The sequence below is a fragment of the Perissodus microlepis genome, chromosome 14, assembly GCF_051167445.1.
Source record: "Perissodus microlepis isolate ML-2025 ecotype Zambia chromosome 14, ASM5116744v1, whole genome shotgun sequence".
NCBI classification, from domain to species: domain Eukaryota; kingdom Metazoa; phylum Chordata; class Actinopteri; order Cichliformes; family Cichlidae; genus Perissodus; species Perissodus microlepis.
This window is the reverse complement of record NC_140474.1, coordinates 36,599,930-36,627,858: the sequence shown is the minus strand read 5'-3', so window position 1 is coordinate 36,627,858 and position 27,929 is coordinate 36,599,930. Positions and strand designations below refer to the sequence as shown.

General features: G+C 42.4%; 1 protein-coding gene across 1 annotated transcript in view; it reads left to right on the top strand.

The window, feature by feature from the left end:
- Positions 1-303: 303 nt before the first annotated feature.
- brip1 (BRCA1 interacting helicase 1) overlaps positions 304-27,929 on the top strand; it is a 43,293-nt gene continuing 15,667 nt past the window's right edge. The window contains 14 exon segments of the mRNA XM_084950856.1: positions 304-420; positions 750-848; positions 1,623-1,734; positions 2,246-2,440; positions 4,481-4,623; positions 4,801-4,938; positions 12,131-12,403; positions 13,514-13,735; positions 14,204-14,403; positions 14,486-14,618; positions 15,237-15,391; positions 15,497-15,671; positions 15,839-15,979; positions 16,324-16,485. Coding sequence (XP_084806982.1) covers positions 756-848; positions 1,623-1,734; positions 2,246-2,440; positions 4,481-4,623; positions 4,801-4,938; positions 12,131-12,403; positions 13,514-13,735; positions 14,204-14,403; positions 14,486-14,618; positions 15,237-15,391; positions 15,497-15,671; positions 15,839-15,979; positions 16,324-16,485 — 2,142 coding nt within the window. The 5' untranslated portion in view covers positions 304-420; positions 750-755.

Sequence of the window (27,929 nt, the reverse complement as noted above, 5' to 3'; positions counted from 1 at the left end):
CCGTCGGCCTACTTTCACTTTTTCCAATTGCCCGCTAAACTTCCGGGAATAACAACGTGACTCTCCAGTCAACGGCGCTAATGTTTACTAACGTAATTTCCGGTGTTTTGTATCCACATAAGTTGCAATCACTGGTCAGCGCTAACTATTCATAATAAAAGCGTAAAATAGCGGGATGAATTTACATTATTGTACACACTATTGTACACGTATTTTTAACGTTGCCTAGCTTCTGAGAATTGTATAAGTTAACATGTCAAAAGAATATAGAGCAAATGGGCCTTTAACGTACAACATGTTTCGTGATCTTTTCCAATACCAGTTTTATTTTGAAAGCTTTCGCGTGAAGTTTTAATGTGCAATGTAGCCGACTTCCTGTCCGGATCCTTAGCGTGATTTGTGAGAGCGGGAAGAATCACAGTAAGTAAAGTAAATGTAAACAGCTGTATATTTTGCTTTTTTGTTTACAAATATGCAAATGTATGTCTTTAGTGACAGGCGTGACCAGTGTAACCATGGGATACTCTAGTAGTACAGTAATGGTGGAACTCGTAGTATTAGCTCTTGCTTGGTATTCGAGCAAAAACGTTCAAGCTAACGCACCACTTTCTCCAGCTTCACCTATCTGGGTGACATCTTCAGACAGAAGGAATAGTGTAACTACTGCAGGCTACCTCATAGTGCGTTAGTTGTATGTTACTGTACCTTACACACCTAACTCGTGTTACTCTGAACTTTTGTCGGGACAGGCGAACATGACTTCATCACCGGTGGAGTACACCATTGGAGGGGTGAAGATCCACTTCCCCTGCAAGGCTTACCCATCCCAGCTGGCTATGATGAATTTAGTGAGTCGCATCCATCTGTGCTTGCTTGTGCAGTGACAGAGGCTGTGCCAGGCTACACGTGTCTTTCTTTTAATGTCTCTGGTCATGAAAAAACTCAAAACCACACTTAATGCTGATTAAATGACGCTCACCTCCTGATGCACTGCTTCACTACATTATTAAAATATTTTACCAAAAAAAACCAGTCTGCTGTGATCTGACTCACTACTAGTACCGTTCATTATACATTATTATTTAGTAATGTGTTTTTTTTCTTGATTTTTTTTTTTTAAAGTTTGGATATCAAAACAATTTTTACAGGAAAGCCACTTTATTATAAGCTAAATACACAACATGCAATCATAGCATAGTTTCTACTATGATCCTGCAAACCTCGCTGTTCCTTTGTCTGACTTATGTATGTATTTGCATTTTGAAAATGTAAGTTTGGGTCTTCTCCTTAAGTTCTTCATAAAGTTTGGTATGGTTGCACAGTCACATGTACCCTTTGCACAAAGCAAACAGACTGCTACACCTGCAAGCTTAATAACATGTTTCCCTTGCGATAGGCGAAGGGAGGTTTTCACCCATCCTAGACATACTCCTGTACAGTCCTCCAAGATCCTAATCTCAGATTCACATTAGCTCGCAGGGAACGTGATAACTGGTTAAAAAAATAAAAAATCACCCTGAACATTATAATGTGGAGCATAAACCGTGGCTGTAGTGGACATTTCATTGTTGTTCACTTCAGCTTTGTATGTTTTAACTTAGCTCTTCTCTGTTGTTTTGTAGATTGTACGAGGTTTGAACACAGGGCAGTACTGTTTACTAGAGTCTCCAACTGGAAGTGGAAAGAGCTTGGCGTTGCTTTGTTCAGCTCTGGGTTGGCAGCATGCACAGTTTGGTAAGCCCGGTATGACTGAGTGCATGTACATGTAAAATTCAAGTTGGATGATATACTTGCACTTTATCTATACAGTGAAATCTGCTTTTTCTGTCATATTTAAACTGCTCCAGTCTTAAAGTTTTTCTGCTCTTAACTCTTTGTGGTGCCAGAGCCGCTCATAGCTCTGGCTGTGAGTATAGAAGCCCCACCGATTTGGTGTTTATACCTCTTGTTTATGATTGGCAGCCTATTAAAACAATATTAGATTAAAGGTAATGATGAGGGAGCTAAAATGACTTATTTCAAACAATGGATTAAGATCAGTACGGATTATTTTAAATTATGATTCATGTGATAAAAATATTGAGCAAAATGGGTAAATTAAGACTTTAGTTTAACCACTGACTCATTTCTTTTGTTCTTACTGTTTTCTTGTAAGTATAATTTCCTTTTTTCTTATACCCAAAAAACTAATAGCCACTCAGGGTCAATGTTACTGACAGTTCTCTGTTTCACTGTCGGATTATAGCCAAACTGCAGGAAGGAGGAAGCACCGGTCCAGACAAGAGCCAGAAGTCCGACTCCCCCACCTCTTGCAAGTGTGGGTGTCACAGCAAATCCAGCAGGAACAAGGCAACAGCAGCAGACAAACATGCTGTTGTGGACCTCACTGTGTCACCCTCTAAAGACACGGCTCAGCCGTCGACTTCAGCACAAGAACCCAGTAAGTAGACCTGGGTTTTAGTTGTGAAACATACAGCACCTGAACCTGTACTACTGTTGTTACAATGTTACCTGCAGCCACTAGTCACTTGATTATCTCATAGTTAGCTGTTGATCACCTGTAGTTTTATGTTACACAGTGCAGCGTTTGTTTTTTGTCCTTAAAAACGTTGTTGCAGAACCCGGTCAGTGCTCTGTGTATGGCTTATTTGTGTCGGCACAGATACGGTTCACAGTTTTACTAGTGTTTATGTCCACTGCCACTATCTTTGATTGTTAAATTGGGGCTGGTTGGGCTGCTCTGACTTAAAGTCCGTCTTTAAGGGGCATTCGAGTAGAAATTCAGACGAGCAAATCTGAAATTCTGGCATTAGTAATGTTATTTCTGTGGGCAAAATAAATAAATAGGAGTGAGAGTGGGTGTGTCTCTCCTTGCACAGACTATCCAATCAATCACAACAGTTCCAAGGATGACTGATATTTGAACATGTCCTTAATTAAATCACCCTTTCACTTACTGCCATTTAGGGCTGGGTGTCGCCACTGATTTCTACAATCGATTTGGTTCGATCCACGATTTGATTTGATTTGAATCGGGGAAATTTTGCCTCAGACAGTCAGAAATATTATAATTCTGAGCATTTATCAGCACATATCCATATTTTTATATCTATAAAAAGACAGCTGACACTTGTGAGACTTCATCAGAGGTGTGAGCATCACAGCAGATACCTTTGTGTCAAAGTAACTGAGGATAAAACACAGAAAAACATGAAGGAGATTTTCCTGGCCTGGCTTTTTATAGCAGCTAACCTTAAAAATATTCTGCAGTAGAACGAAAAACTGAAGAAAACCATGAATCAACATATAAACATTACCTGATGCTGCTGAAGTGAAGCAGTGCAAAGTTATTTTATTACGACTTTCTTGTTGGAAGTCAGTTAAATTAAAAAAATAAAAAATAAAACAGTGGCCGACAGCGCTGTACATAACGGTAGACTGGTGCGTAATAAGCAAGCGAATAATGCAGAAAACAGATTTTTAGATGGGAAACTGTTCTCGAAGTACACAGAGAGCTCTGCAGGAAGTGCGACTTTTACCGTGGTGGAAGCAAAACAGGAAAAGTCAGGGGGAATGGTTGGAGAGACAAAACCTGCCACTCAGAATCTAACGCAAAAAAAGACGTAAACACAAAGCGCGGACCCGCCGACGCATCAGAATCTGTGAGCTGTCGGCTTTCAGCCCCGACGGCACGTCCACGGTCGGACACGCCGTCGGGAAAGCCGACACCTCACTGATTCTGATGCGTCGGCGCATCCGCGCTTTGTGTTTGTCTTTGTGCAGAGTCCGTGTGCCTGCTCTCATTTTAGCTATTTGGTGGCTGTCGAAAGTTTGTGAGGTTTAACCTGAGATTCTGGCGTTTCAGGCAAAATAAATGTATATTTAAAAATCGATTCAGGATTTTAATGAATTGATATCACATTTCAAGCTAGAATCGATTTTAATCGGAAAATCGATACTCAAAACCCACCCCTAGGACCATTAGTCCAGATTTGTCTCTTAACTTTGGTTTTTATATGAAGTCATCTGGAAATGCAGCAGCAGGACATATACAGAGGAAAACTACAACGACGACCAGCTAACCTCGGCATAACTTTCACTTTGGCATTAGAATGACAAGGACTCACAGTTACAATGTTTTTGTTATATAGTCAGTCGACACTATGTATCCTCATTAGCTCAGTTATAAAGTAATATGTTCATTAGAATCCTTTTGGTGGGCTTAAAGGAAATTCACACATTTGTAACCAGGAGATTGGCGTCCGAATTACATCAATTTAATTTAGTTAAATTATTTAAGCTCTTAAAAACCAACACCAGTGTTTTGGAGCAACAGGTGCCTCCCAACAACGGCACAGTTGTTAAAGGACTCATCACAGAGGCATGTGACACTTAAAGCATTTTATTAAACCAGTGTAGAAGATTATCTTACTAACTGTATATAAAACATCCATTTGCATGTGTTGTTTCTGTGTTTTAGTGCTTCTCCCAGAAGAAGAAAGAAGAAAACAGTCTCTAGCCTCTCGACTGTCAGAGAAGTTCCAGGCATCTCTCAGCTCCGACTGTGTGAAAGATGATGACTTCCAACAAGACAGGAAACGCATTCGCACTGCAGAGAACACGGTAGGCACCGATGCCTGTTGTTCACTAACACCAGATTTACTCTGCATTACATTTAAACAGTGATCGTATGCAGTTGTGTTCGTCTGATGATGAACAAATTACCAGCTTCTGTGCTGGTTTCATTAGAATAAGAAATGCACAGATCAGTAAAGTCACTTTCCTGTGTTTGCTTCTCAGAGCCGTAAAAGGCAGCGACTGGAGAAGGGAGTCGTGTTCACAGATGATGAGCCGGAGCTGGAAAACCAGCCAGCGGGACCTCAGAGTTGGAATGCCGAGACGAAACACCAAGCTCCCGGTTGTTCCTCTACTTCCTGCGTGAGTACGATCCAGACAGGCACACAGTTCCTCTCCTCACTAATAGCTGAAGTAGTTAAAGTTCATAACGCTGAACACCACTTTAGGTGGAATTTCAGAGATCAGCTCCCATTTCAATCACATTAAAATACTAAACAGTTATCATCAATGGTAACCTGACCAGCACACGGGTTAACGTTAGCCGTTTAACTATTAGCAATTACCCGATAGCCACATTAGCCATCTGTTATTATTAACATAGCCGCTAAGAGTCTTTAGTCAGGTAAAAGATTAATAATTATTGCAAACTGCACGACTGGCAGATGGAATATTGAGCTGTGACAGAGCGGATCACGGACACGTGGAGAAGCAGAGGGTTGCTGGCTGTGCAGAGCAGCAGGGGAAGTGAAGCTGAGCAGAGTTCAGAGTGTGGAGAACCAATCAGAGCAAAAGCAGAGCCGAGGACGTAAAGAGCTGCAGACTGAGGCGGAGCAGTGGGACTGGTGGATGGGAGAGAGGTTGCAGGCAGATGTAGACAGTATGACAAATTCTAATTTTTCTGCTTTTGCATTCATTTATTAAAGTGTGTTTCCTATTTTGTTGTAGCCACCTGTGAGGTCATTTTTACAATGCAGCCTGTGATCGCTGCAGTCTGTCAGTGAGCGCTCTGCTTATTATATCTTCTTTATTTAGCTTAACTAATACCGAATGTCATGAATGCTCTTCTTTTGAATTCTACAGTAACTTAAACAGTAATTAACTTCACCATGTGTAATGAAATGATTTAAACAATTTGTAAATCAATAAAACCCCCAAGCTTGATCTCAAATACCTATTTTGTTAAATCTAATATTAGTTGTTAGTGAGTTTAGAAAATCTGTTGAAAATTAACAGGTTAACTAGTCAGGATATGACTTCTTCAGCTTTTGTTGTTCCAGGATGGGGTCACGATCTTCCCCGTGGTATTGAGTGTTTTCCTCTGTTTGAAATTCCCATATCGTGACAACTGTACCAGAGCCTGATAGTTGAGATGTTCTGTTGCAGAGGCTTTGTGAAAATGCTGTATGTGAGACAGATCCAGCCTGTGTGCTGGCTCACTGTTTCCTGACACAAACGGCACAGAGACATCGTTACACTGGTGTTAGTTGTGCGTTAAAGGTTTGCTACACGGTGCCACTGGCTGACCCTCTTATGGTGGATTTTTAGTATTGTTCTCGCTTCGATCATATTAGAGGTTTTCAGATAATCAGCATCACCACTGGGTGGCGGTATACTCCACCAGATTGATAGATTGTGGGCAGAGGCTCAAACTTGTTTCGGCCTAACTGAAAATGTAACAGCGTGTGTACTGTACTTTTCACTGCTGTTTTCATGTCAAGTGTGTTTTTATTTCAAATGGCTTTAAAAGAATTGAAATCATGAGGAGGGATATGAGTACCATCAACTTTTTGTGTCACAAAAAAAAGGAATTTGAACATATTAAATTTCTAATGTGGATAAACAGGGGACCATCCTGTTTTCAAAGACACAAAGTTAGTAATCAGCAGTCAGCCCTACAAAATGACTCTAACATAATTAATGAATGAAAGAAAATCTGTCAGTATTATGGAATGTAATATATAGATAGTATCACAAATAACCTTTTGAACTTGTCTGAACAGTTTTGCAGCAATGCAGTTATCAGAAAAGCTGAGTAAGGAATCCATGCGCATACAAGACTACGCTGATCCTTTTATGTAACGTTTTATAAACCAGGGTCTTATAACAGAGACTAAAATGGGCCAAACACTTGTTGTAATATCTATCAAATCAAATCAAATCAATTTATTTATACAGCACTTTTCACAGGATAAAAACCACAAAGTGCTTCGCAGTAATATAAAACAGAAATACATAAAATACATTAATAATAAAACACAGCACAAATCTAATTAAAAGCCAATCTAAATAAATGAGTCTTAAGTTGCTTTTTAAAAGAATAAATACAATCAAGGCAACGTAATGATGGAGGGAGAGCATCCCACAACCTGGAATGCTCTCCTATATCTATATCTATTGTATCTATACAATACTACTGAAACATTACAAAACAACAAAGTAATGGCAAAAAAGTCACGAGTCAAATTCATCAGAAATCTAGTTGTATTTATCTTTTCTGTTAACATGAAAATGAAAGTGCGTGGTGCCGAGTCTAAATCGAATGACTTCACAAAATTAGAATTTACAGCGTTATCGTAGGTGGGTTGTTGACATGATCCTAGTTATTGTTATGGTGACACCCCTCTAGGAAACAGTAGTATTTAGCATTATGTAGTATTATGTCGTTGGTCTATTAAGGATAAACAGACTGAATAATTAATATTACAGGCCGTCGTTGTTGGTTTACCTTCATGTTGTTGAGTCTGTAAAAGTCTGCAGTTTTACAATATGAGGGAAATCAGTGCTGTCATGTCAGACGGCCAACTTTCAGTTCAAACTGCTGAAAAGGGAAACAACCTGTTCAAACAGAAGTTGAATAACTAGCAACACCATCACTCCTGTGTCATATTTGTTGGTATATATTTTGGAGAGTTTTACTGTATGTGAAGTCATATTAGTAAAAAATGTAACAAGCTACTGTGTTACAAAAGATGCAAAAAAAACCAAACAGTTTTGAGACGATTATTAAAATAGTAGCTGATTAATTTACTTTGATTAATAAACTGATTGCTTCTTTTAGCTGCTTCTACTGAGAATATTCGAAATGTGTTGAATTTATTGAAGAATAAGATAAAACAAGTTTCTCCATGCAGAGCATTTCTTATGAGTCAGCAGTTATGACGTCTCCTGCAAATGAGAAGTTTTACTCGCTGTCCTGCGTGAAGCAGAACCAGTCACAGCATGTTCTCAAAGGATCTCCTCCATGCCTGCTTCATGTCCGCTGGCAGGGCTGTGGCTCCCCACACCTACTGTTAGATCGTTACATGTAGAAACCTTTGGAGTACAAGCGCGCTCACGCACACAGGTGTTCACAGACACACTATATTGCTTGGCTGCTGCCTCTATACTTATGCTCATCTTGCTTATTGCTGCGGTTTTCCTACCGTGTTGTTCTCTTTTTTGTTTGTTTTCTTCTTCTTTTTTCCAGCAGTGGATTTTCCCATCTTTTCTCTCGGTCCCTCTTCCCCTCTGTTTTTCTTTCCCTCTCCTCTTCTTGACCTTCTCTTGTCTACGTCTTTCCCTTTCCCATCCCTCGGTCATAACTGTTCAGATTGTAATAACTTCAAAGTAAAAAATAAATAAATAAATAATAAAGATGAATCAGGTGGATCATTATGGCTTTGCTTGGGAAAACAAATCTGTTGGGCATTTTTCTTGGCCTTCAGACAATAATTGTGAACGGGACGGGCAAAAACAAAAGTGATCAGTAGTGGATATCTGGAGGTTCTGTCTGGACAGACTACCAAGTTGCTCATAATGATTGAGACGTGCTTGGCTTTAGGATGCTGCAGCACAGCTTGCAGAGGTGGTTACACTCTCACAACTTCATCGTAACCTGCCGCAGGTGTGTGGCTGGGATCAGATGGTGGGAGGTGGAAAAAGAGGAGGAGGGAAAGTGAAGACGAAGAAGTGCGTCCTTCTCTGGTTTCCCTGCGGCTACGTGACCCGGGCTCTTTTGTCCCGTGAGCGCTGACTGACGGCCTGAATGGGGCCCTTTGAAGCAAGCTCCAGTTTTAATTAAGAGGGTTTGCCTCGCCTGGGCTGCTGATCTGTGAAAGCCACGGGGATAAATATTGAATGGGGTTCACCCGCTGGTTACTGCGCCCGAGGGATAAACAGGTGCTTTGGAGGGCAGGTATTTGCCAGGGCCCCTACCTGCACGGTGTGGCCATATCGGGAGGCGGGGGTGTTGGGTGTCATGTCTTCAGAGTTATTTGCTATTGAAGACCACCCTTACTGGAATGAATTCCAGGCCTCTCGAAAGCTGTGGAATGAGGAGCAAATTGGCGTCCAGTGAGAGGCGCCAGTGATACCTCAGTGATCAACTGCCTGCAGCCCCTGTGTGCCCTCTGACTGGCCCCCCGGAGTGTGAGATTTCCATCTCTCAGGTGTTGGCAGGGAGCAGAGCAACAGTAGCCTACCTGTGAATATTCGGAGGTGTTCGGTAACTCTGCTGACCTCTGTTCTGTCAGTTCCAGAGCTCTCGCTGCTGCGTGCGCTTACACCTGGCAGAGTAGGTGTGCCCTGCAGGCTTAGTGTAGCAAAGCAGCTGAAAGTACCTCTGTGCCATGCAGTGTACCTGTAAATGCAATGTTAGTAAGAGCATTGATGAGCATGAGGGTATTCCCGCAGGTAGCGGCACACACAGAGTAACACCAACGGACCTGCTCCAGGTTCAGAAGAGAACCATGTTCAGGACTATGCTGTTGTTGCTGAGCAGGGTTGGTGCCCCTCTTGGCCTTTTTGCCAGTTATCTGCATTCCTTTCTAGGGGGTGTCTGCTCTGGGCTGTGGGGCCAGGCTTCAAGCCTTGTTGTCCTGGCATCTCAGGAGGCAGCCGCGTAAAAGGATACTCTTGTGTCAGCTGTTTCCTGCTGCAGCTTTTCACAAGGGCCTCTATTCATCAGCCAGCCCTTCTGCACTGCTCCAGCCCACCCCTCCTCCCCCCACCTGCCAATGAATAAGTAATTATTGGCCATCTTGGGGCAGGATATTTGGATGGCTCTATTTAACGTGGCAGCAGCAGGTAAGGTGATCGGGCCCGGGGCCCAGACTGTGGAGCGTAACTGTTTCAGCAGAGAAAGGTAACTCGAACTGGTGTTGGGGCCCCGCAGCACCTCTGTTTATTTTTCACATGGGCTCAGGGCTCGTTATCCCTCTTAACTCTGAGAGGCGGCTCTCTCAGGGCTTTCTTTGGCCTGCACTCCAACACACATTGTAATATTTGATGGGCAAACACGTTAGGAAAATCTGAGCCGCCGGGTAACTGGAGCCGCTCGTCTGTCGTCAGAAGTGCTACCTCCTCATCCTCGTGATAAGCTGCAACGCATGACATCACATACCAGTCATTCTTACGTGGATCCTTCATATAATTTGCACAGAACTCTGACTTCAACACGTTAGCCCTCATTTATTTTGTGCTAACGAAAAGTATGATATCATGTAGTGGATAAGGTGTCTGTATCAGCGATGACCTTTTGGTCTTATACTGTTAGCTGGTTAACAATTTAAAGGCTGTCATGTCAGTAAAGATCTCTGCTGCCCTTAAACAGCTTTCTTCATTAACACAGTGTGAAATCAGTGAACACGGAGCTTTTCATCCTCTGTTAATTCTGAATTGAAGGGATAAAATACTCTTCCTCTGGACTGCAGGCTGAGTATAGAGAACTGCTCTGCTTCTCTTTGTTTTTTCTCATGTACTATGTGTATTATTAGAATAGTGGATGCTCATATCAAACACAGCATGTTTGAGAAAAGCCAAAAGCTTCAGACTGCCCTGCACGCTGCTGTTCTAACCTTGTTTGTGAACTACAGCAAAAAAGAAGACACGTTTAAAAGACTAAGGGTGGATGGAAGCACCACCCAGGCTTAGTATAAGATAAATAGGGTTTATTATGATGCAGGAAAAATGCAAAGCTACTGTAGTAGGGCCCAGGAAAATAACCACGGAGATGGAAATGAGCTAGATTTCTAGATCCTAGCATTTTATATATATTAAGCAACTGTGACGTCTGCTGCAAATCAGATCAGGTGATCAGAGCATGAGACCATTCAGCATTTTAGCACTAATGAATTTATATAATTTAGACTTTGCATATCCTCTATAAGACTTTTTAAAGACCAGCAGAAACACCTCTGATGTTGCTGAAGTGAACAAAGATGTGTTTGATGGTTTCAGGGTGGATGATGGTGGAGAGCCGTGAAGATGACACATGAATACCTAATGGCTCTCCCATAATTATAATAAGAGATGCTGCTTCTTTAGGAAGAGATCAGTTAGAGCAGCGGTCCCCAACCCCCGGGCCTCGGACCGGTACCGGTCCGTGAGTCGTTTGGTACCGGGCCGCGAGAGTTGAGGCTCAGGTGTGAACTGTTTGGTTTTCAGGGTTTTTATCGGTTTTCAGCGTTATTTTGTTATCGTTTTTATCGTTAACTCGGTTTTCCTGGGTCTTTTCACGTGTGTTATGAATAAATCTTCTTTTTTTCGGTACCGGTACTAGTTTCATTTTGTTGTATTTATCCGCGACACCTTAAAGGCCGGTCCGTGAAAATATTGTCGGGCATGAACCGGTCCGTGGTGCAAAAAAGGTTGGGGACCGCTGAGTTAGTGAACTTTTGCTACATAAATAAAATATAATGTTAATAATCTCCATAACCTGTGTGTTCAGCTGGGGTGTTTCAAAATAAATGTAGCACAGAAAATGTTTCTACTACAAAATGTTATTAAAGAAAAAAGTCTGGTAGAAATAAATGAATTTAAGTGAATTATATAAATGTTTTTGTAAATCAGCTTTTCATCAGTTCGCTGGGCTACATTTAACTTTATTCTCCGTGAGACTAGATTAATATTGAAGGCTGATAACATTGATAATGATTTGTACTCTCCTGGTCGGAGAAGCCAATGATTTTACATTATATGTGCGAGTGATCAAAGATCAGATGACTTAAAAAAGAACAAAAACCGGCCGAACACATAAAGAGGATCAGTTTCATAAGCCATGCCGGCTACACTTCACCTGTGACCCGGAGGAAAAAAAGGATCCACCGCGCCGCCGGACAGCCAATTAGATTTTTTTCAGCCACCACAATGGTGACCTATCATCTTTCAGAGAGAGAAAAGGTCACCTGGTGAAAAGTGACAGGACACCTTGTGTATGGATGCAAATTCTTTATGCTTGCCTGTGTGTTTATCAAAGGAGCAAAACGGTGTCGAGTTGGTTGTGATATTTCTCATAATTCATTGGAAATGTTCACATACATAATATTAGGCCAAAGCAAGCAGTGATGGAGAAGAAAATGTGTCTTATTTATTCCAGAAAATCCAGAATTAAGGCAAGAAAATGAGATTTAAGACTGCGATAGTAGTGGCTTTTGATTTCTGCTGTGGACCAGTGATATTTACCATAAAGCAACAGTTGGCATTGGCATGTTTTTCAGTTCCTGAAGCAACATCTGGTTCATGCTGTTAAACAAAAGTGCCAAGTATTAGTATTTATACGATTTTCTCCCACTAGGCTCCTGAACCCTGCTCGCAGTGCCCGTGCGCTTCAACCGAGGATGCCGTGAAGGATAAAGAGAAAGATGGCAGAAGAAAGATTCCAAAGATCTTCTTTGGCACTCGCACACATAAACAGATAACTCAGATCACCCATGAGCTGAAGCGCACCCTTTACTGCGGCGTGCCTATGACCATCTTATCCAGCAGAGATCACACCTGTGTCAACCCAGACGTGGTGCCTCACGCAAACCGCAATGAACGCTGCAAGGATCTGCTGGAGGCCAAGGATGTGAGGATGAACACTGACACACACACAAACACACACACAGACTCTCGCAGTGAATCTTAACTGTCCTGCAACATGTGTTAAGCAGATTCAGTCGTTGCTCCAACAAGCTAGCAGCTCACTGCCCATGCCTGTTTGAAATTCCATAGATTGCCATCAGTATCAACCCAGAGGAGCAGCAAGAACACTTTTTTAACACTCTGTCAGAGCCACTGTGGAAAATGCTTTTTAGAGGCATGAGACGCTTGTGGTACGCTTACTGGGCAGAGTTTAGGCGCCTGCTGTAAGCAGTCAATCACAGTGTCGTTGCAGGTGTTTGCTTCCCATATGAAATGACTGTCCCAGCCTTAACCCCTTACTGTGTGTCAATGATACAATGTGTCTTCATCACCTCAGGGTCGGCTCTGGTTACCATGTTGCACACGCTCAGAGATTCATCGTTCAGCTAATGCCATCGTTAGTCATAACACCCTCCGACTGCTCGAGAGGTCATTAATCCTCCAACTCGCCTTCAGCAGACAGGCCTCAGTGTCAGCAGAGTGTCCGAGCGTAGCACCGCGCTGTTTCATCCAGAGATTATTTTATTATTGTGTCAGAGGTTACCTTTGCAAATTCACGAAGGACAGGGTGGGACGTCGAAAGCCGTGCTTCGCTGACAGTAACTGAGGGCTGGTACATGAGATGGCGCTTCTTTACACGCCGCTTACATTCACTGTATGAGTGAGGACATTTAAGCTGCTACAATAGCTGGAACACCTGATCAGAGGCAGCCTCTGAAGTTCTGTACGTCCCCTCTGGACAGAGTGGAAACTTGAGACTGAACAGCAACACAGAAATACAACAAATGTTAGATATTGTAACTATGTGGAGTAGCTGTGAAAAAGTAAAAGTATTAGAATCAAGTTCAAATCAGATTTTTATTCATTTTTTAGTAGTTTTTACAGTTTTGTGTCACATGTGGTTGTTGGAAACAAGAAAGCCAGTGATCCCAATACGTTGCCAGGGGCTGTGGCTCTTACAATGAATTACAGTCCCAGTTTTAAAAATGAACCTTTGAATTGGTAACATATAGGAGATGTTACACCTTGTTGTAATACTATGCGTGCGTTGCAGGGAAGGTCCTGCCGCTACTACCACGGTGTGCAGAGGATGCGGGACCAGAACACTCTACAACATGTCCATGGGTTGCGGACAGCCTGGGACATTGAGGACCTGGTGACTCTGGGCAAACGGATTCGCTCGTGCTCTTACTTTGCTGCCCGTGAACTCATGCAGAGCGCCTGGATTATCTTCTGTCCGTATAACTACCTGCTGGACCCAATGATCAGAGAAAGTGTGAGTAGAGTTTGGAAGAGCAGGAGCTTTGGACTGTCAGCAAAAATATTTGTTCAAGTAACTTCATCAGCATGACCACGTCCAAACTCAGATTTGGATTTGTAGATGTAAGATGGTGAAACCTGTCCCCTTTATTTAAAAGCTTTACAGGCTGTGGTAACGTTGCAAACTCCGTTCAAACTAACTTGTATGTAAAACCATGGAAACGAGGCAAAAGTCAACTTAATTTTACAGCACGTTAATGAATCCACTTATAACTTTGGCAGCACATTAAAGAGCTATGACACCATTGTTGTAGTTTCTACTATTACTATATCTGATCGTCATGTTCCGTTTTCCCTGATATTTGCCTGTGAATCACTTTAAATGTGTACATTTCAAACTGTTCAAATAAATTAGAGTAAATTTCTCTCACCAACAAACCAGATCGCAGACCACTGATTCTGTCTTACTTTCCATCTCCACCAGATGGAGATTGACCTGGAAGGCCAGATAGTGGTACTGGATGAGGCCCATAACATTGAGGACTGTGCGAGGGAGAGCGCCAGCTACACACTGGACTACAAGAGTCTGCTGATGTCCAGAGACGAGCTGGACAGCATGGTCAACAACAACATCCGACGTTCCAAACACGAGCTGCTCAGGGGCTTCTGCTACAGTCTGATCAAGTCAGTGACTGCATTTCTCTCTCTGCGTATCCTAATGCGAGCGAGCACGCACACTCAGGATGTCTTTTGATTGTCACTCCAGCTGGATCCAGGAGAGCCAAAGCCTGATGTCTGAGCGCGGCTATGAGACTGCCGGTAAAGTCTGGAGTGGGAAGGATATAGTGGGCATCTTTCACACTTTGGGCATCACTGCAGACACCTTCAGCATTCTGAAGGTACGCACAGCATATCGACCAGAATGGGCAGTACCAAACTAACATAGAACATCCTGTAATAATGGTGAAGCTAACATTGCCAGGCTGTCGTGTTTGAAGCGTCTGTGTGTTCACAGTCTGCTCTCCACTCACAGTGACAGGACAGAAGAGTGGGCTCTCTTTACGACAAATATTTAAAATGCTGAATATAAAATGGATGGATCTTTGTTTTCCTCTGTGCAGAGGGGCTGATGTGGCTTCATTTGCCATGCATATTCAAATTTTGCAGATGTTTGTAAACTTGGCTACGGGCACCAGCCGACCCTGCTGTCTCTTATCAGCACGCTGGGTGTTGAAAAATGGGCAAAAAAAAAAAGCAATCTAAGTTTGCCAATATGTCTGAAGTAACCATTAGCACTGCTTTGTCTTTATTTAACTCCAGCATGTGGACAACAGTTTGAGTAGGGGTACTGATAAGTGTCTGCATCAGTGATACCCATCCCAGACCCGAATACTTTCAAACATGACGTACCTGATTGGTTCTGTGGTTATCTGCTAATTTATTCTCTTCATTCAGAAGAGTTTCTACCATTCACCATTCACCAACACTGTTCCGTTCTTGCGTTTTCTGTGTGACAGCAAAACCTGGCAGCAGTCTTGGAGAAGGAGGAGCGTGCTGGAGTCGTTAATGGGAGAGAAGACGTGGTGCAGATTCCAACCATCAGCCCAGCTACTGCAACTGTGCTCAAAAACCTCTTCATGGTGCTCGACTTCCTCTTCAGAGACAGCTGCAGGTCAGACACACACTCTGGATGTGAGCTAAGTGATGCCGCTGCCATAGATGAATCCTTCTTGTTCTGGTTTAAAGGTTTAATCACTTGTTCTGTGTGTGTTTGTAGATTTGCTGACGACTATCGTGTTGCTCTGCAGAAGAGCTATGCTTGGACAAACCAGGTTCCCCCCAATGTCCCCGACGCCCAGGGCTTTATAGCTCGGCCACGTAATAGACGCCAGACTGTCCGGGTCAAGGCTGAAGTCCTGACACTGAGCTTCTGGTGCCTTAACCCTGCTGTGGTGAGACAGTCAACTTGGCTGACTTAGGGTCCGATTGATAACTGATTACTGAGGCTACACACAGGAAAAAGCCATAACTTTAATGAAAGAAGGATTACCAGTTTGTCCATCACATCAGGTGTTTTGGCCGTGCATACATGATCTCTCTCTGTGTTTGAACCTCCAAGGCTTTTTCTGACCTGAGTGGGTCTGTGCACAGCATTGTGCTGACCTCTGGAACCCTGTCACCCATGGACTCCTTTTCCTCTGAACTTGGTGTGAAATTCTCCATCCAGCTGGAGGCCAACCATGTGATCAATAAGTCTCAGGTGAGTGGGTTTACCCATAAACCTCATTATGAAAAAATATGTCGTGAGAGGCTCCACAAGGCTTTCTGACCTCCGCTCTAATTTAATGATAGCGTGCTACGACTAAACAAGACTTTACAATGTCTTTTCTCCACTTCCGCTGTTCCACTTTTGTCCAGCAGATGTCAGCGTAACCTAACAAATTGGAGCACACTTGATTTATTGTGGATCTTCTTAATACGATTACAGAGAATGCTGACAAGCTGACCTTTGATAAATTAGCACACTAATCAAGCAGCACACATGAGAGTGGAACAGTGCGTCACATTTGTGTCTTTGATAAGAAATATGTCTGGCCTCTGCAGGTTTGGGTGGGCACTGTTGGCACAGGACCTCAAGGCAGGAAGCTCTGTGCCACCTTTCAGAACACAGAGACGTATGCCTTCCAGGATGAAGTGGGTGGCCTGCTGCTCCACGTCTGCCAGGTCATGGCCAAGGGTGTGCTCTGCTTTTTGCCTTCCTACAAGGTAAATGTGCCGTTTAAACCTTCTCCTCCCAAACATACAGTTAGTAAATATCACCTTTTAGCGTTTGTACATTTGCAACGCTTCTTTACAATGCCTTCACAATTTTTTTCATAAAATAGTTTATGAACTTATTATTTTAATAATTAAAATAACTGTAAACTCCCACAGGGGTCGATTATCTGGTTAGTAGTTTTATTAGTTACTAGTAATTCCTTTTACTCTCTTCATTGGCTCCCTGTTAAATCCAGAAAGTCTTTCTCTGCACATACACAGTCTTGAATAATCAGGCTCCAGCTTAAAGACATCTTAAAACCATATCACCCCAACAGAGCACTTCGCTCTCACGCTGCAGGTTTACTTGTTGTTCCTAGAGTATTTAAAAGTAGAATGGGAGGCGGAGCCTTCAGCTTCCACACCCCTCTTGTGCAGAACCAGCCCCACCCTGAATCCTCACTTAGTTATGCTGCAGTAGGTGTAGGCTGCTGGGGGACTCCCATGATGCAAAAGGGAGTTTTTCCTTCCCACTGTCGCCAAGTGCTTGCTCATAGGAAGCATCCGATTGTTGGGGTTTTCTCTGAACTATTGTAGGATTGTAACCTTACAGTATAAAGCTGTTTTTATTTGTGAGAGAAACAGCCCATTTACCAATGTGTAGACAGTTTAGTGTGTAAAAGTAACCAGTTAGCATTTTTTGTAGGTGCTTCAGGACTCGACTCTGTCAGTTATAATCTGCAGTCATGCTTCTGGCTCCTGTGCGTAATAGAATAGATTCTAGAAATGACTTAATTTAGGCATTTTTATTTCTCCTTACTATTAAACATTATTTATTAAGCTCAAAGGAATAGTCCCTTAAAAACACAAACAAATGCAGTATAAATGAAAATAAAACTGTTGTTGTCTTTTTACTTTCATTTACAAGGAAACGATCTGTTTTGTGTGGAGGCATCCTCTGCATGATGTTAAATTTACACTGAAAATGAATCATAGTGCTGTAGCTTAACACTGGGAGGCGCTAGAGACCACAGATTTAGGTAACATGCAATGCTTTGGCATGTATAAGAACATGTGACAGACAAAGGTCTTTAAGGGACGGCATTCCTTCCACTCCCACTGTGAAGATGCTGCCGTATCGCGTGTTACAACAGATCTCCACTGATCAATGGAGGAGCTTGTAAGGATCTTGTTAAATGGCGTCATCCTCACAGAAGTGTATTCTCTTTCAGTTAATGATGCTGCTTCTGAGAGCGCGCTCATAGACGCTTTGTCCCCCCTACGTTTGTCATTCATTTTTGGCTGTGAATCATTCATGTCCACCGTAGCTCAGTTGTCACGTTAGCTTACAGAGAGCCGAGTGGATTTCGTACGACATCGTGTGTGCTTGTCCACTACCAAAGTGTTACATGTAACTGTAGGAAACCCTATAAAAGTCACTCTAAATGTTTTTAAGTAACCTGAAATATTTATTTTCGAATAAAGTCCAACCATCCAACAATTTGATCTTTTGGCACTCTGAACCACTCAAGGTGGAGCTTTTTTCTTATTTTCAGTCATATGTAGCGTTCCAGTGGTACATGTTCATATTAAACATGGCTAAAAGGTCAGAAGTGAATATATAGCACAACATGTGCACAATGTTATGTTATGTTAACTTTTTGCTGGCCTCAAATCGCACGCAATCATTTTGATGAATACATCATCAGCTTTATCTTTTATAACCTAAATCTTACTTATTCAGCCAGTGTCCCACTCATCTGTGGGCCACCACTCGTGCTGTTACCTTCTCCACTCACTTCCTGTTTGAAATGGAAAGGCATACTGTCGTGAAAGCCAGCCGTCACTGATGTCTTGTTTTGCTGGGATGAGTCAAACAGAGGACTTTCACAGCTGTGCTTTGCCTTTGGGATTTCTGTCTTTTGCCTTTGGCACGTGTGCGCGGTCCATGTTGGACTTAAATTTCAGCATGTCCCACGCAGTGATCGCTGATTTGATTTCTCTGCAGTCCTTGTTGGCTCGCTATCCAGTTGCACTCTTAAAGAGCCGATGACACCAGCTTGCAAACTGTGAGGGAAAGCTAAGACTCTGAGCCTTGTTGTTTTCTCATTTTACCTTCCTTTTTGTCAGCCTCTGATGCCAACCGAGGAGCGACTATGAGCTGTGGGATGTTTTTTTATTATTGATAGCCGTGTAGGAGTCTTCTATCTCTCTCTCTGTGCTGATGCATAAATATTTAATCTGCAGTCAGCTCTTAAAGATGAGGAGATGAGGGGATATGAAGGGCTGGGGTATTAATTGGAGTCCGCGGAGGCCTCGTTGGTGCCGCTGAGTCCCGTCTGGCCTGCGATGTGCACGTTTTATGTGCACATAGTCAACAGAAAGGTCATCTTCAGACATCCCTGTTCAGTGTGTCTAGGTGATGCCTATCAACCCCTCGTGCAAAGCTGCTTCTGCGATAGACAGAGAGAGCAGTGAGGCGAGTGTGCCTGCAGTGTCAAAGAAGTGTCCCTCGAGACTCTGCTGCCCTCACATTCACACACATAAACACATACAAGTCAACAGTACACAGGTTGCATTGGTGCCGTTTTAAGTGTTTTACTAGAAAAAAATGACTTGGAATTATAGTGGACATTAGCAATATGTGCTTTATAAAGAAACATGTAAGCCCATAATCACAGTTTCCCTTAGAGGCTGTGGGTTTTTTAACACTTAGGCTTCAACTGTCCCCCAGTTAATGCCCATTAAAACCACAGCAGGCTTTGCCGTCTGGTCTCAGCCGCCAAGGGAAGAGACCGATGCTCCGTGGGAGACTGATGGTTTATTAAAAGAAAAAAGCAGAGCTTTGCTGAGGTGAAAAGATGGTGGGGAATAAAAGATGCTTTTAAAGGAGACTGAGATAAGGGCCATTAGGTGATGTCGCCTCACTGTCTGCGCGAAGACAAACCCAGCGCCGGCGCCTTGGCTCTGCCGAGTTTGTGTCAAATCAAAGTCAAAGCGGACTACAGAGCAAACACCCAGCAACACCACTGTCCTCAGCAGCACCAATCACAGCTCCACATGTGAGGCTGCTGCTGTCTGTTTTAGGGAGCGTGGGTCAGTGTAGCATATCCCTCCTGGCTGTTTTAGAGCCGAGATGATGTTTTATTTGAGTTTTTACAGTGGAAACTTCAGGCTGTCTGACTAAGCTGGGGCTTCTTTTCGGGAAGGCTCATATTTTCAGAGTTAAAAATGCACATATTAAATGGTGCTCGAGTCATCTCTTTGTTGCCTAATCTACTGTAGCAAAGATTTGTTCGTGTCACCGTGACTGAAATAAATGAAATGAAACAAAGTATACATATGCAGATCATATAAAAACAAATATAGGGCAGTGCTGCTTTGCATTTTGGATAATGAGCACGACCGTCACAGTTTTCCGAGTCTCATGATGGAATTTTCCAATTGCTTGTTTTGTCAAACCAACAGTTTAACTCCAAAACCGAAGATGGGAGTCTCTAATTTATCTAATGTGTATATGCACACAGCGTTATGTCATTTTACTTTTGCTTCCACACTGTCACGGTTTTTCCTACATATAAAATAAACTAATAATTTTGGTGCCCCCGAAATTCCTTCCTTGACCTTCCTTCATATAAGATCTTTGGTTTTGCTTGGATTGGTTAAGACGTTTAATTTACTCAAGCATGAAGTACATTTTTGCTTACCAGATGGCAAAAATATTGCACAGACTCGTCTTTCTTTATGCACTGTGAGTATGTGTGTGTAAAACCCCCAACAGCTTTTTATGATTAGGAAAACTCTAAAAGCGTCTCTTATATTGTGATTCCAGCAGTGCAGTAAAAATGTAGCTATTTGTTTCTGTCTTAATACAACGTGTGATCTGTGTGGTGATGCCTTTTAAAAAGAAAGCAACATTTTGAAATTAAAATATGTTTTTAAACATTTATGTCTTTGTTCATATTTAAACGCATCTTTAAATATGAACAAAGTAGAAAAGATGGGCTCAGAAACACAAACATTGTAACAATGTTTCACAGAACTCTTGTTCACTTTGGTTTTAAATGAGATTTTCGAGAGTTTGGAACAAATGTAAAGCTGTTGGATGGAGAAAATGCTTTTTGTGTATTTTTGTTGTCCAATGACACGACCTGAAGATGCTGTTTGATTGGAACTTTAAGATGAATCAGTCACATGATAATCTGCCAATGCATTCATTGGATTTTAATCCTATAGAGTTCTTATGGGTCTATGAAACTAGGCCAACTGTGGTAGACACCTCAGGAGTTGTGAGGAGAAAAATCTTCAGATTTATTCAATGAAGAGAATGAGATGATAGTAAAGGCCTGGCAGGCTGTGATTGGTGCAGGTGGATACTTCTTATTATCTGGACTTTATTTTATAATCACCTTGGAAGGCATTTGATGAAGTAAAGGTTTGAGTTTTGAGCGGATCCACCGCATCGAAGTGGAGATTACGACCATAACTCATTTTATAATGAAAATGAATGATAACTGAATAATGCTTCAAAACACTTAAGTTGACATTTATCCTTATGAAAATTAGATGATGTCATAGCAGACGACGTCCTCTTCTTTGGGCAGCATGCAGCGTTTTTGCAGCGTTCTGTTGTCACCGCCGATGTGGCCGGGCAGACGACGAGGGAAGAGCGGCATCTCAGAGGTGGCAGGTGGCTTCTCGCCACCAGTCTTGGCGTGATGGTTGCTGTGATATTTTGAGGGTGAATAATTTAAGCCGCAACAACACGTCTCCCCTCACCACTGCGAAATGTGGCTCCTAGCAGCATGTTTCATTAATGCCGTTGCCTCCTATCCCTTTCCATAATTCAGCAGGCACTAGAGGAGCTCTGATGTGTCGCCACGTAGCTCACTGACACAGGGGATCTGGGAAAGGAGATAGAGTGAGGCTAGATGCAGAGGAGGTGAAAGATGCAGAGATAGTAAGGGGAGAAAGAGAGGGGAAGTGTAAAAGTGCGAGAAAGACTACAGTTCACTGCTTCCGCCGCGTTGTTTCACCACCCCGTCCCAGTTGGCAGAAGGATCTGGCCCACTTTACTGCGTCAACGGCAGAGGCTGAGCGTTGCACCTACCATGCCTAGAAAGGGCAATGCATTATTAACACTGTTGTGCTCTCCTATGTGCTAAATACTGCTCATTCCCATTCATGTTGTACGGGCATCATAACGTTGCTGCTGTAAGATCCCTGCTGAAGTCTAAACATGGTGGTTCACAGATAAATTCACTTTTAAATGCCAGCTTTGCTGCTTTTTAGAAACAAGTTCAAGTAAATGCTTTTCTCCTGGATGTGCAGTGAAACATAATTATAATTAGAGGTTTTTTTTAACCAATATATACCTATACAAATATAAAAATGAGCAATTTTACCGAGTATAGTTTCCATGGTGTTGAATTGGTAAGCCTCACTTGTTTTATTTTTCTTAAATTAAGTTGATGATAAAATTCTGAATGGGAGAATTTTCTGTTTTATTCGTTAGATTAACATTTTATAACCAAGGTCTGACATCTAAACAGCAGGTCTTCAGATGATGTCCCTGAATTATTCATGATGGTGCTCATGTCTGTCATTTTGGTGGCTGCAGTTTCTGTGTTGAGTGTCTCACACTCCTGGTTGAAAGTGTTTGTTGAAGGTGTTGAAGATTTGTTTGACTGTACAATGGTCACTTTCACACATGCAGCCATGCATCTTGATAGCATCACACATTTTATTCCATACTAACCCATTTACAGATCTGTTAAAGAAATGCAGACAAGTGTTCCTATGGTACTTCATCTGCCCCCCCCAATTATTCCACAATTCTAAAGAATTTGGGAAATGTAAATGTAAAAAATGAAGAGAGTGGAATAGTACAAAGACAGCATGTATAAGGATATAAGCTGATAAAATGTGATTGTGTTTAAAAAATAAGAAAAATCCACAGTCCTTGTGTGAATGTCGTGGTACTTTGGCGATTCCAACTTTGGTAAATCTGACTGTTTGTACAGGATAGATGTTGCAGAAGTTTGAATTGATTTTAGATTTCGTTTAATCCACACAGAGTGAAAAATACATAAAATCACTTAAATCTTTTAAAAAATAATGCTGAAGGTTCTACAGTAACTTGCCAAAGACGTTTTAACTTCTTCCCAGTGAACATAATTAACTGCAACCGGTATTTTTTGTTTGCTAGTATAAAAGGATTTGTTTGACAGCAGTCATAGACTGACTAACACATTTCATAAAGTAGAACAATGAAGGAGGACTAGCTCCAAATTCTTTAACTTTACCTCAGATCAACCACTAGATGGTTGAAACTTGGACACAATTTTGTGTTCCAACAGGAAAATGATCCCATATGTTACGCCCCAGTCTAGGGGTACAGGAACATAACATAAGGGGTAGAAAGGAAGTGAACCATACCCAGAAGCCAACCTTTGAAGTGACACAGTAACACAAGGTTTGAAAGCCAGGGTCAGGTCTGCTGCTGTGGTCAGACGCTATGGACCATGCTGGGTCTGTGCCGGGAAAACAACCAGTTTATATGAACTGTATTAATTCTGCCAAGAAGAGTGAAGTATTCAGGCAGAATTATATTAAATATCAAGCACCCAATTCTTGTTTCGTTTCATTATTTTTAACGCATTAATGATGTATGCTGTACAATCTTTACCAAAATTTAAAAAGAAATTGCAAAAATGACATGACACAACTGTAGGACGCAAATCCTTTTGGGGCTGCAGTCGACAGGTTTAAAAACGCCACCGCAGTCCTCTATTGGACCAATGTTGTACTTCCATGTCTCGGCCAATCAGGTGGGAAAAGGGCTTATCTAACTGCCAGATGGTGATTCTAGTGCTGTTACCAAGGCCTCTCTTTAATTTCTCTGCAGGACTTTAGCCTTTTTGCCCAGGCGATCAGTTTGTAGTCAAGACTGACCTCCTGTCTGTGCATTAGGAGACTATTATCCCTTTCAAAATCCCACGATCTTCTGATGAACTATGACGATCGTCATCATGTTTAGGTGATCAATACAGAGACCAATCAGATTACAGACTAGGGCTGCCACGATTAGTCGACTAGTCACGATTACGTCGACTATCAAAATCGTCGACGACTGATTTAATAGTCGACGCGTCGTTTGAAGCTTTGTAAGATCCCAAAAGACGCAGGAATAAGTAGTAGGATTTAAGAGTGTAATAACGGACTGAAACAGAAGATGGCAGCACTGCATGTACAAGGATGCCAGCTGCCGTTAAACCCCGAAGAAGAAGAAGCTGTGTCCCAGAATTCATAGCGCAGCCCAGCTCAGTTTCCAACAATGGCGGCAGCTTGTTAGTTTTAATATTACTCTTATTATTCTTTCTGGGTCACAAAATAAACGTTTAACATATTTTCAGGCGAGAATGTAGCTGTGTAAACCTCAAATATCTGCTCAGTTTATCAAGACACCACATATTTTCAAAAGCGCTCCGACGTTTTCGGAGACGTCCGTTACCCACTAGCTCGATAGTGAGCCGGGGGCAAGGCTCACTAGAGCCGTGAGAACACCGGACTCCCGGCAAATCGTTTTCAAACCCACCGCGGTCTTTCGCTACTCAGGTTAAACATATATAAGTCACTTAGATAACTTAAAAATGTTATTGTTTGGCTTTTTTAAGTATTTTATTTGTTCCTGAGTAAATCTGTTTGGCTGAGATTAAAGTTATAGTTTTTACACAGCTGAATAAACGTCAAGCAGACAGCTGATTATCAGAAGTGTGAGATGCTCGAGAATTTACTCCGGTGTCCTGTTATATTTTAGATAGCAAGGAGTTTATTAAACTTCACCGAAACAATCTGCAAATTTCATTAAAATTGAATAAACTATCATCTTGTCTTTATTTTTAGTTAGCACATACATTAAACACTTAAAGCTGTAAGCTAATGATAGTTATATAAGAGCAGATGCTGCTGGTGCAATAAGCTGTACGTTTTACGTCCAATGGATGATGATCTGATTAGTTGACTAATCGCAAAAATAATCGGTGACTAGTCGACTATCAAAATAATCGTTTGTGGCAGCCCTATTACAGACGTTAGATTGCCCAAACTGATCCGCGACTAAAGCATTCACCACAAACCTTTATTTTGAAAGGCCCTTTGTGTTATTCATTGCTAAAAATACAAACCCCAACCTTTTGTGTAGTGAGTATAAAACACTGTCAGACTCCGTCACATCAGTTTTATCAGTAAGAACATTTTGTCTCCATACTCATCTCCATGTGGAATCACCTCCTTTCCAAGTGCAGCCTGGCAGATAATGGCTGTTTTGTTTAGTGGTAGATCAGCCTAAAGTACATAACCTGAATTATTCATCTCTCGCTTAAGACTGCACTGCAAAGCAATTGCAGGGCAAACAGTTTGCTGAGTTGAAGATGCACGTAAGGGGGGTCCTTGTTGATGTAACGCTGCATATTTAGTGAGTGAGTCATGTTTTATTGATGCAAACATTCTGACCTCGCTTGCTTTAGTAGGCACCAACCTGATGAAATCTTTCCCATGCTTCGTTTGATCGGTGTGGGGCCGTCACACTGGATTGCAAAAATATATCAGCGCTCCCCTGCTGTCCCGTTTGCTTCTGTTGTTTTCCTCAGTACTGCACAAAACCCAAAAAGTAAACTTCTGTGCTGTTTGAGGTCTGCTGGTTTGTGGTGTTTTGGTTGCAACACAGGTGAACACAATAGGTTTACAAGTGTGCAAATATCCTCTGCATTCCTCCCATCTGAAGGTCTCACCTGCAGCTAGCTCAGGATCGACAGTTTGACACTATTAACCCATTAAGAAGTTTTCTGCTGACTGTGAGAAGAACTTTTATTTGACCCTTCTAACACATTTCCACGCCAGTGAAGCCTCTTTCTGGTTGTGAAGCCATGCTTATTCAAGGATGTAATCTGCACAGGACCAACACGAGTGGGGCTTGGATGAGGGCTTTTAGATCAATGTGCCTCCCCGGAGAGCTGCTGACTTTTGCGCTAACAATAGTACAGCAACAGTGATTTTTATTGCAGAAGAGGTTTGAATACATCAGCTCTCTGCCAAGTTAAAGTCGAGAGAAGAAATCCAAGCAGTGTGAGGACACAGGAGCAAACATGGGCAGCTAATTGCTTTTCTTGTTGCAAGGTTGTTTTAGACTTCAAAGGTGTATTAATATTTCACAGTGGGGTACCTTGCACAGGGTACAGATTGACACTGTCTGAAGATGGTGGGTTACTTATTTGCAGATATACAGTTAGGTCCATAAATATTTGGACTAATTTTGGTTCTGTGCATCACACAATGAAATTTAAATGAAAAACTCAGATGCCGTTGAAGTGCAGACTTTCAGCTTTAATTCAGTGGGTTGAACAGACAGAGGAACTAAAGCAGTTGGCCAAATTAAAACTGAAAATGAAATGTTCATTTCTAATACTTGGCTGAAGACCGTCTGCTGCCAATGACAGCCTGAAGTCTTGAACTCGTGGACATCACCAGATGCTGGTTTCCTCCTTTTGGATGCAGCGGCTTTCAGTTGCTGTTGCTTTGTATATAACAAGTATAATGCAGGTTCAGTTGGGCTAATATCAGGGACTGACTTGACCATTCAAGGATATTCCACTTCCAGCAGGTCAGCTGCTGATCGGAAGGTTGGTGGTTCGATCCCTGGCTCCCCCAGTTTGCATGCCAAATATCCTTGGGCAAGATACTTACCCCAACTTGCTCTCCGATGCATCCATCGGAGTATGAATGTGTTTGAATAATAGTTAGAAAGCACTCACGGTATAGATAATAGTGCTTGTGTGTATGGGGTGAATGTGGCGTGTTGTATAAAGCGCTTTGAGTACTCCAGGAGAGTAGAAAAGCGCTATAAAAGAATCAGTACATTTACTTTTTTCTTGCCATCATTCTGTTAGAGGTTGATCTTAGTTTACTCTGTCCAACAATGATTTTCCAGAACTGTGCTGGTTTTTTAGATGCTTTTTTTTTTAGCCAAGTCCAATCTAGCCTTTCTATTCTTGAGGATTATGAGTGGCTAACAGCCTGCAGTGAACCCTGAGTATTTACTTTCATGCAGTCTTCTCTTTATGGTAGACTTGAATATCGATATGCTGACCTCCTGGACAGTGTTGTAACTGGCTGTTGTGAAGAGATGGAAATGATTCTGCGATCATACACTGCGATCATCTTCTTTGGCTCTCGGAGGAGGCGGACGCACTTTTTCTCCTCTCCCTTATCGTCCCTGCTTATGTCCTTGTCTAGTCTCGTGGGTTTTTTTTGTATTTTCCCTGGAACACTCTCTCACAGTCTGTTCTCTAAAACCTAAAAGAGGAATTATGGATTGGATCAACTGGTCCCTAAATGCAATTGACACCCCTTTCTCAACGAGAAGTTTGGGCTTGGGTGAGCCTGAGTGCTGAAGATATCTACCTATTCGGAACCATGGTAACAGGGTTCTGGCTGATCGGAGCTGGCTTGGCCCTGACTTATCGAAGAATTAAGAAGCGGAACCAGCTGTTCAAACCCCCACAAGGCTGCCCGCTGGGATTGGAACGATGGGAGAGGCGTGAGTTTCTCAAAATGGGCTCATTGAGTCAGCACGGATAAGATCTTGGAGAGGCTACGGCTGCTGTGAATACTCAGAATAAGATCTCTGACTGCAGACTGGATTACATCTCGGAAGGGCTCGCTCGGAATAACATCTCTGGGCGCAAAATTGGATGACATCTCGGGGAGGCACACTGCCGTGGGTTCTCAGAAATTGGCTCCTTGAGCGCAAGAAATGACAACATCACAGAACGCAAGTATGACGAAGCTCGCGGCTCTCCGACGGGAGATTGAGAGACCAGTGTTGGACTGTAGAACAGCTTTGAAATTCATATGAGCTGTTCGCACTAAAGTAAAAAATAACATCACTTCATGCGGATACCCCTTTGTTGCCAGCCGCAAGGCCGGAGCTGAACAAAACACCCTGATAACGACTGTGTTGAGTCTGTTCCTTCCCATTCCATGCAAGGCCACTTGGGTTGGCTGGAAGACTGTTTACTTAGCCTGGCAGGGCGAAGGACACTGTCTCAGCTGAACTATGGACACGCACACACATACATATACTGATACTGATAAGCACTCACCGACGCATCACCCTCCCTACCCCGGATCCAACGCCACCTCCAACGCTTACCTCCCCTCTGATGTGGACATCGGGTCAGTTGGAGGCGCAGTCCAAAGATTGTAGCGGTCCCAGATCAGATGTACACACTGGAACTCTTTCCCATGTTGCTTGTCTGTGTTTATTGTGCTATGGTGTGTTGATATCTGTGCATTCCTGTATTATCCTTTTGTGTTACACATTTCGATGTTTTTTTCCTCGCTACCTAGCCTGACCTGTTTCCCCAATGTGATGTTTGTGTATTGTATGTACG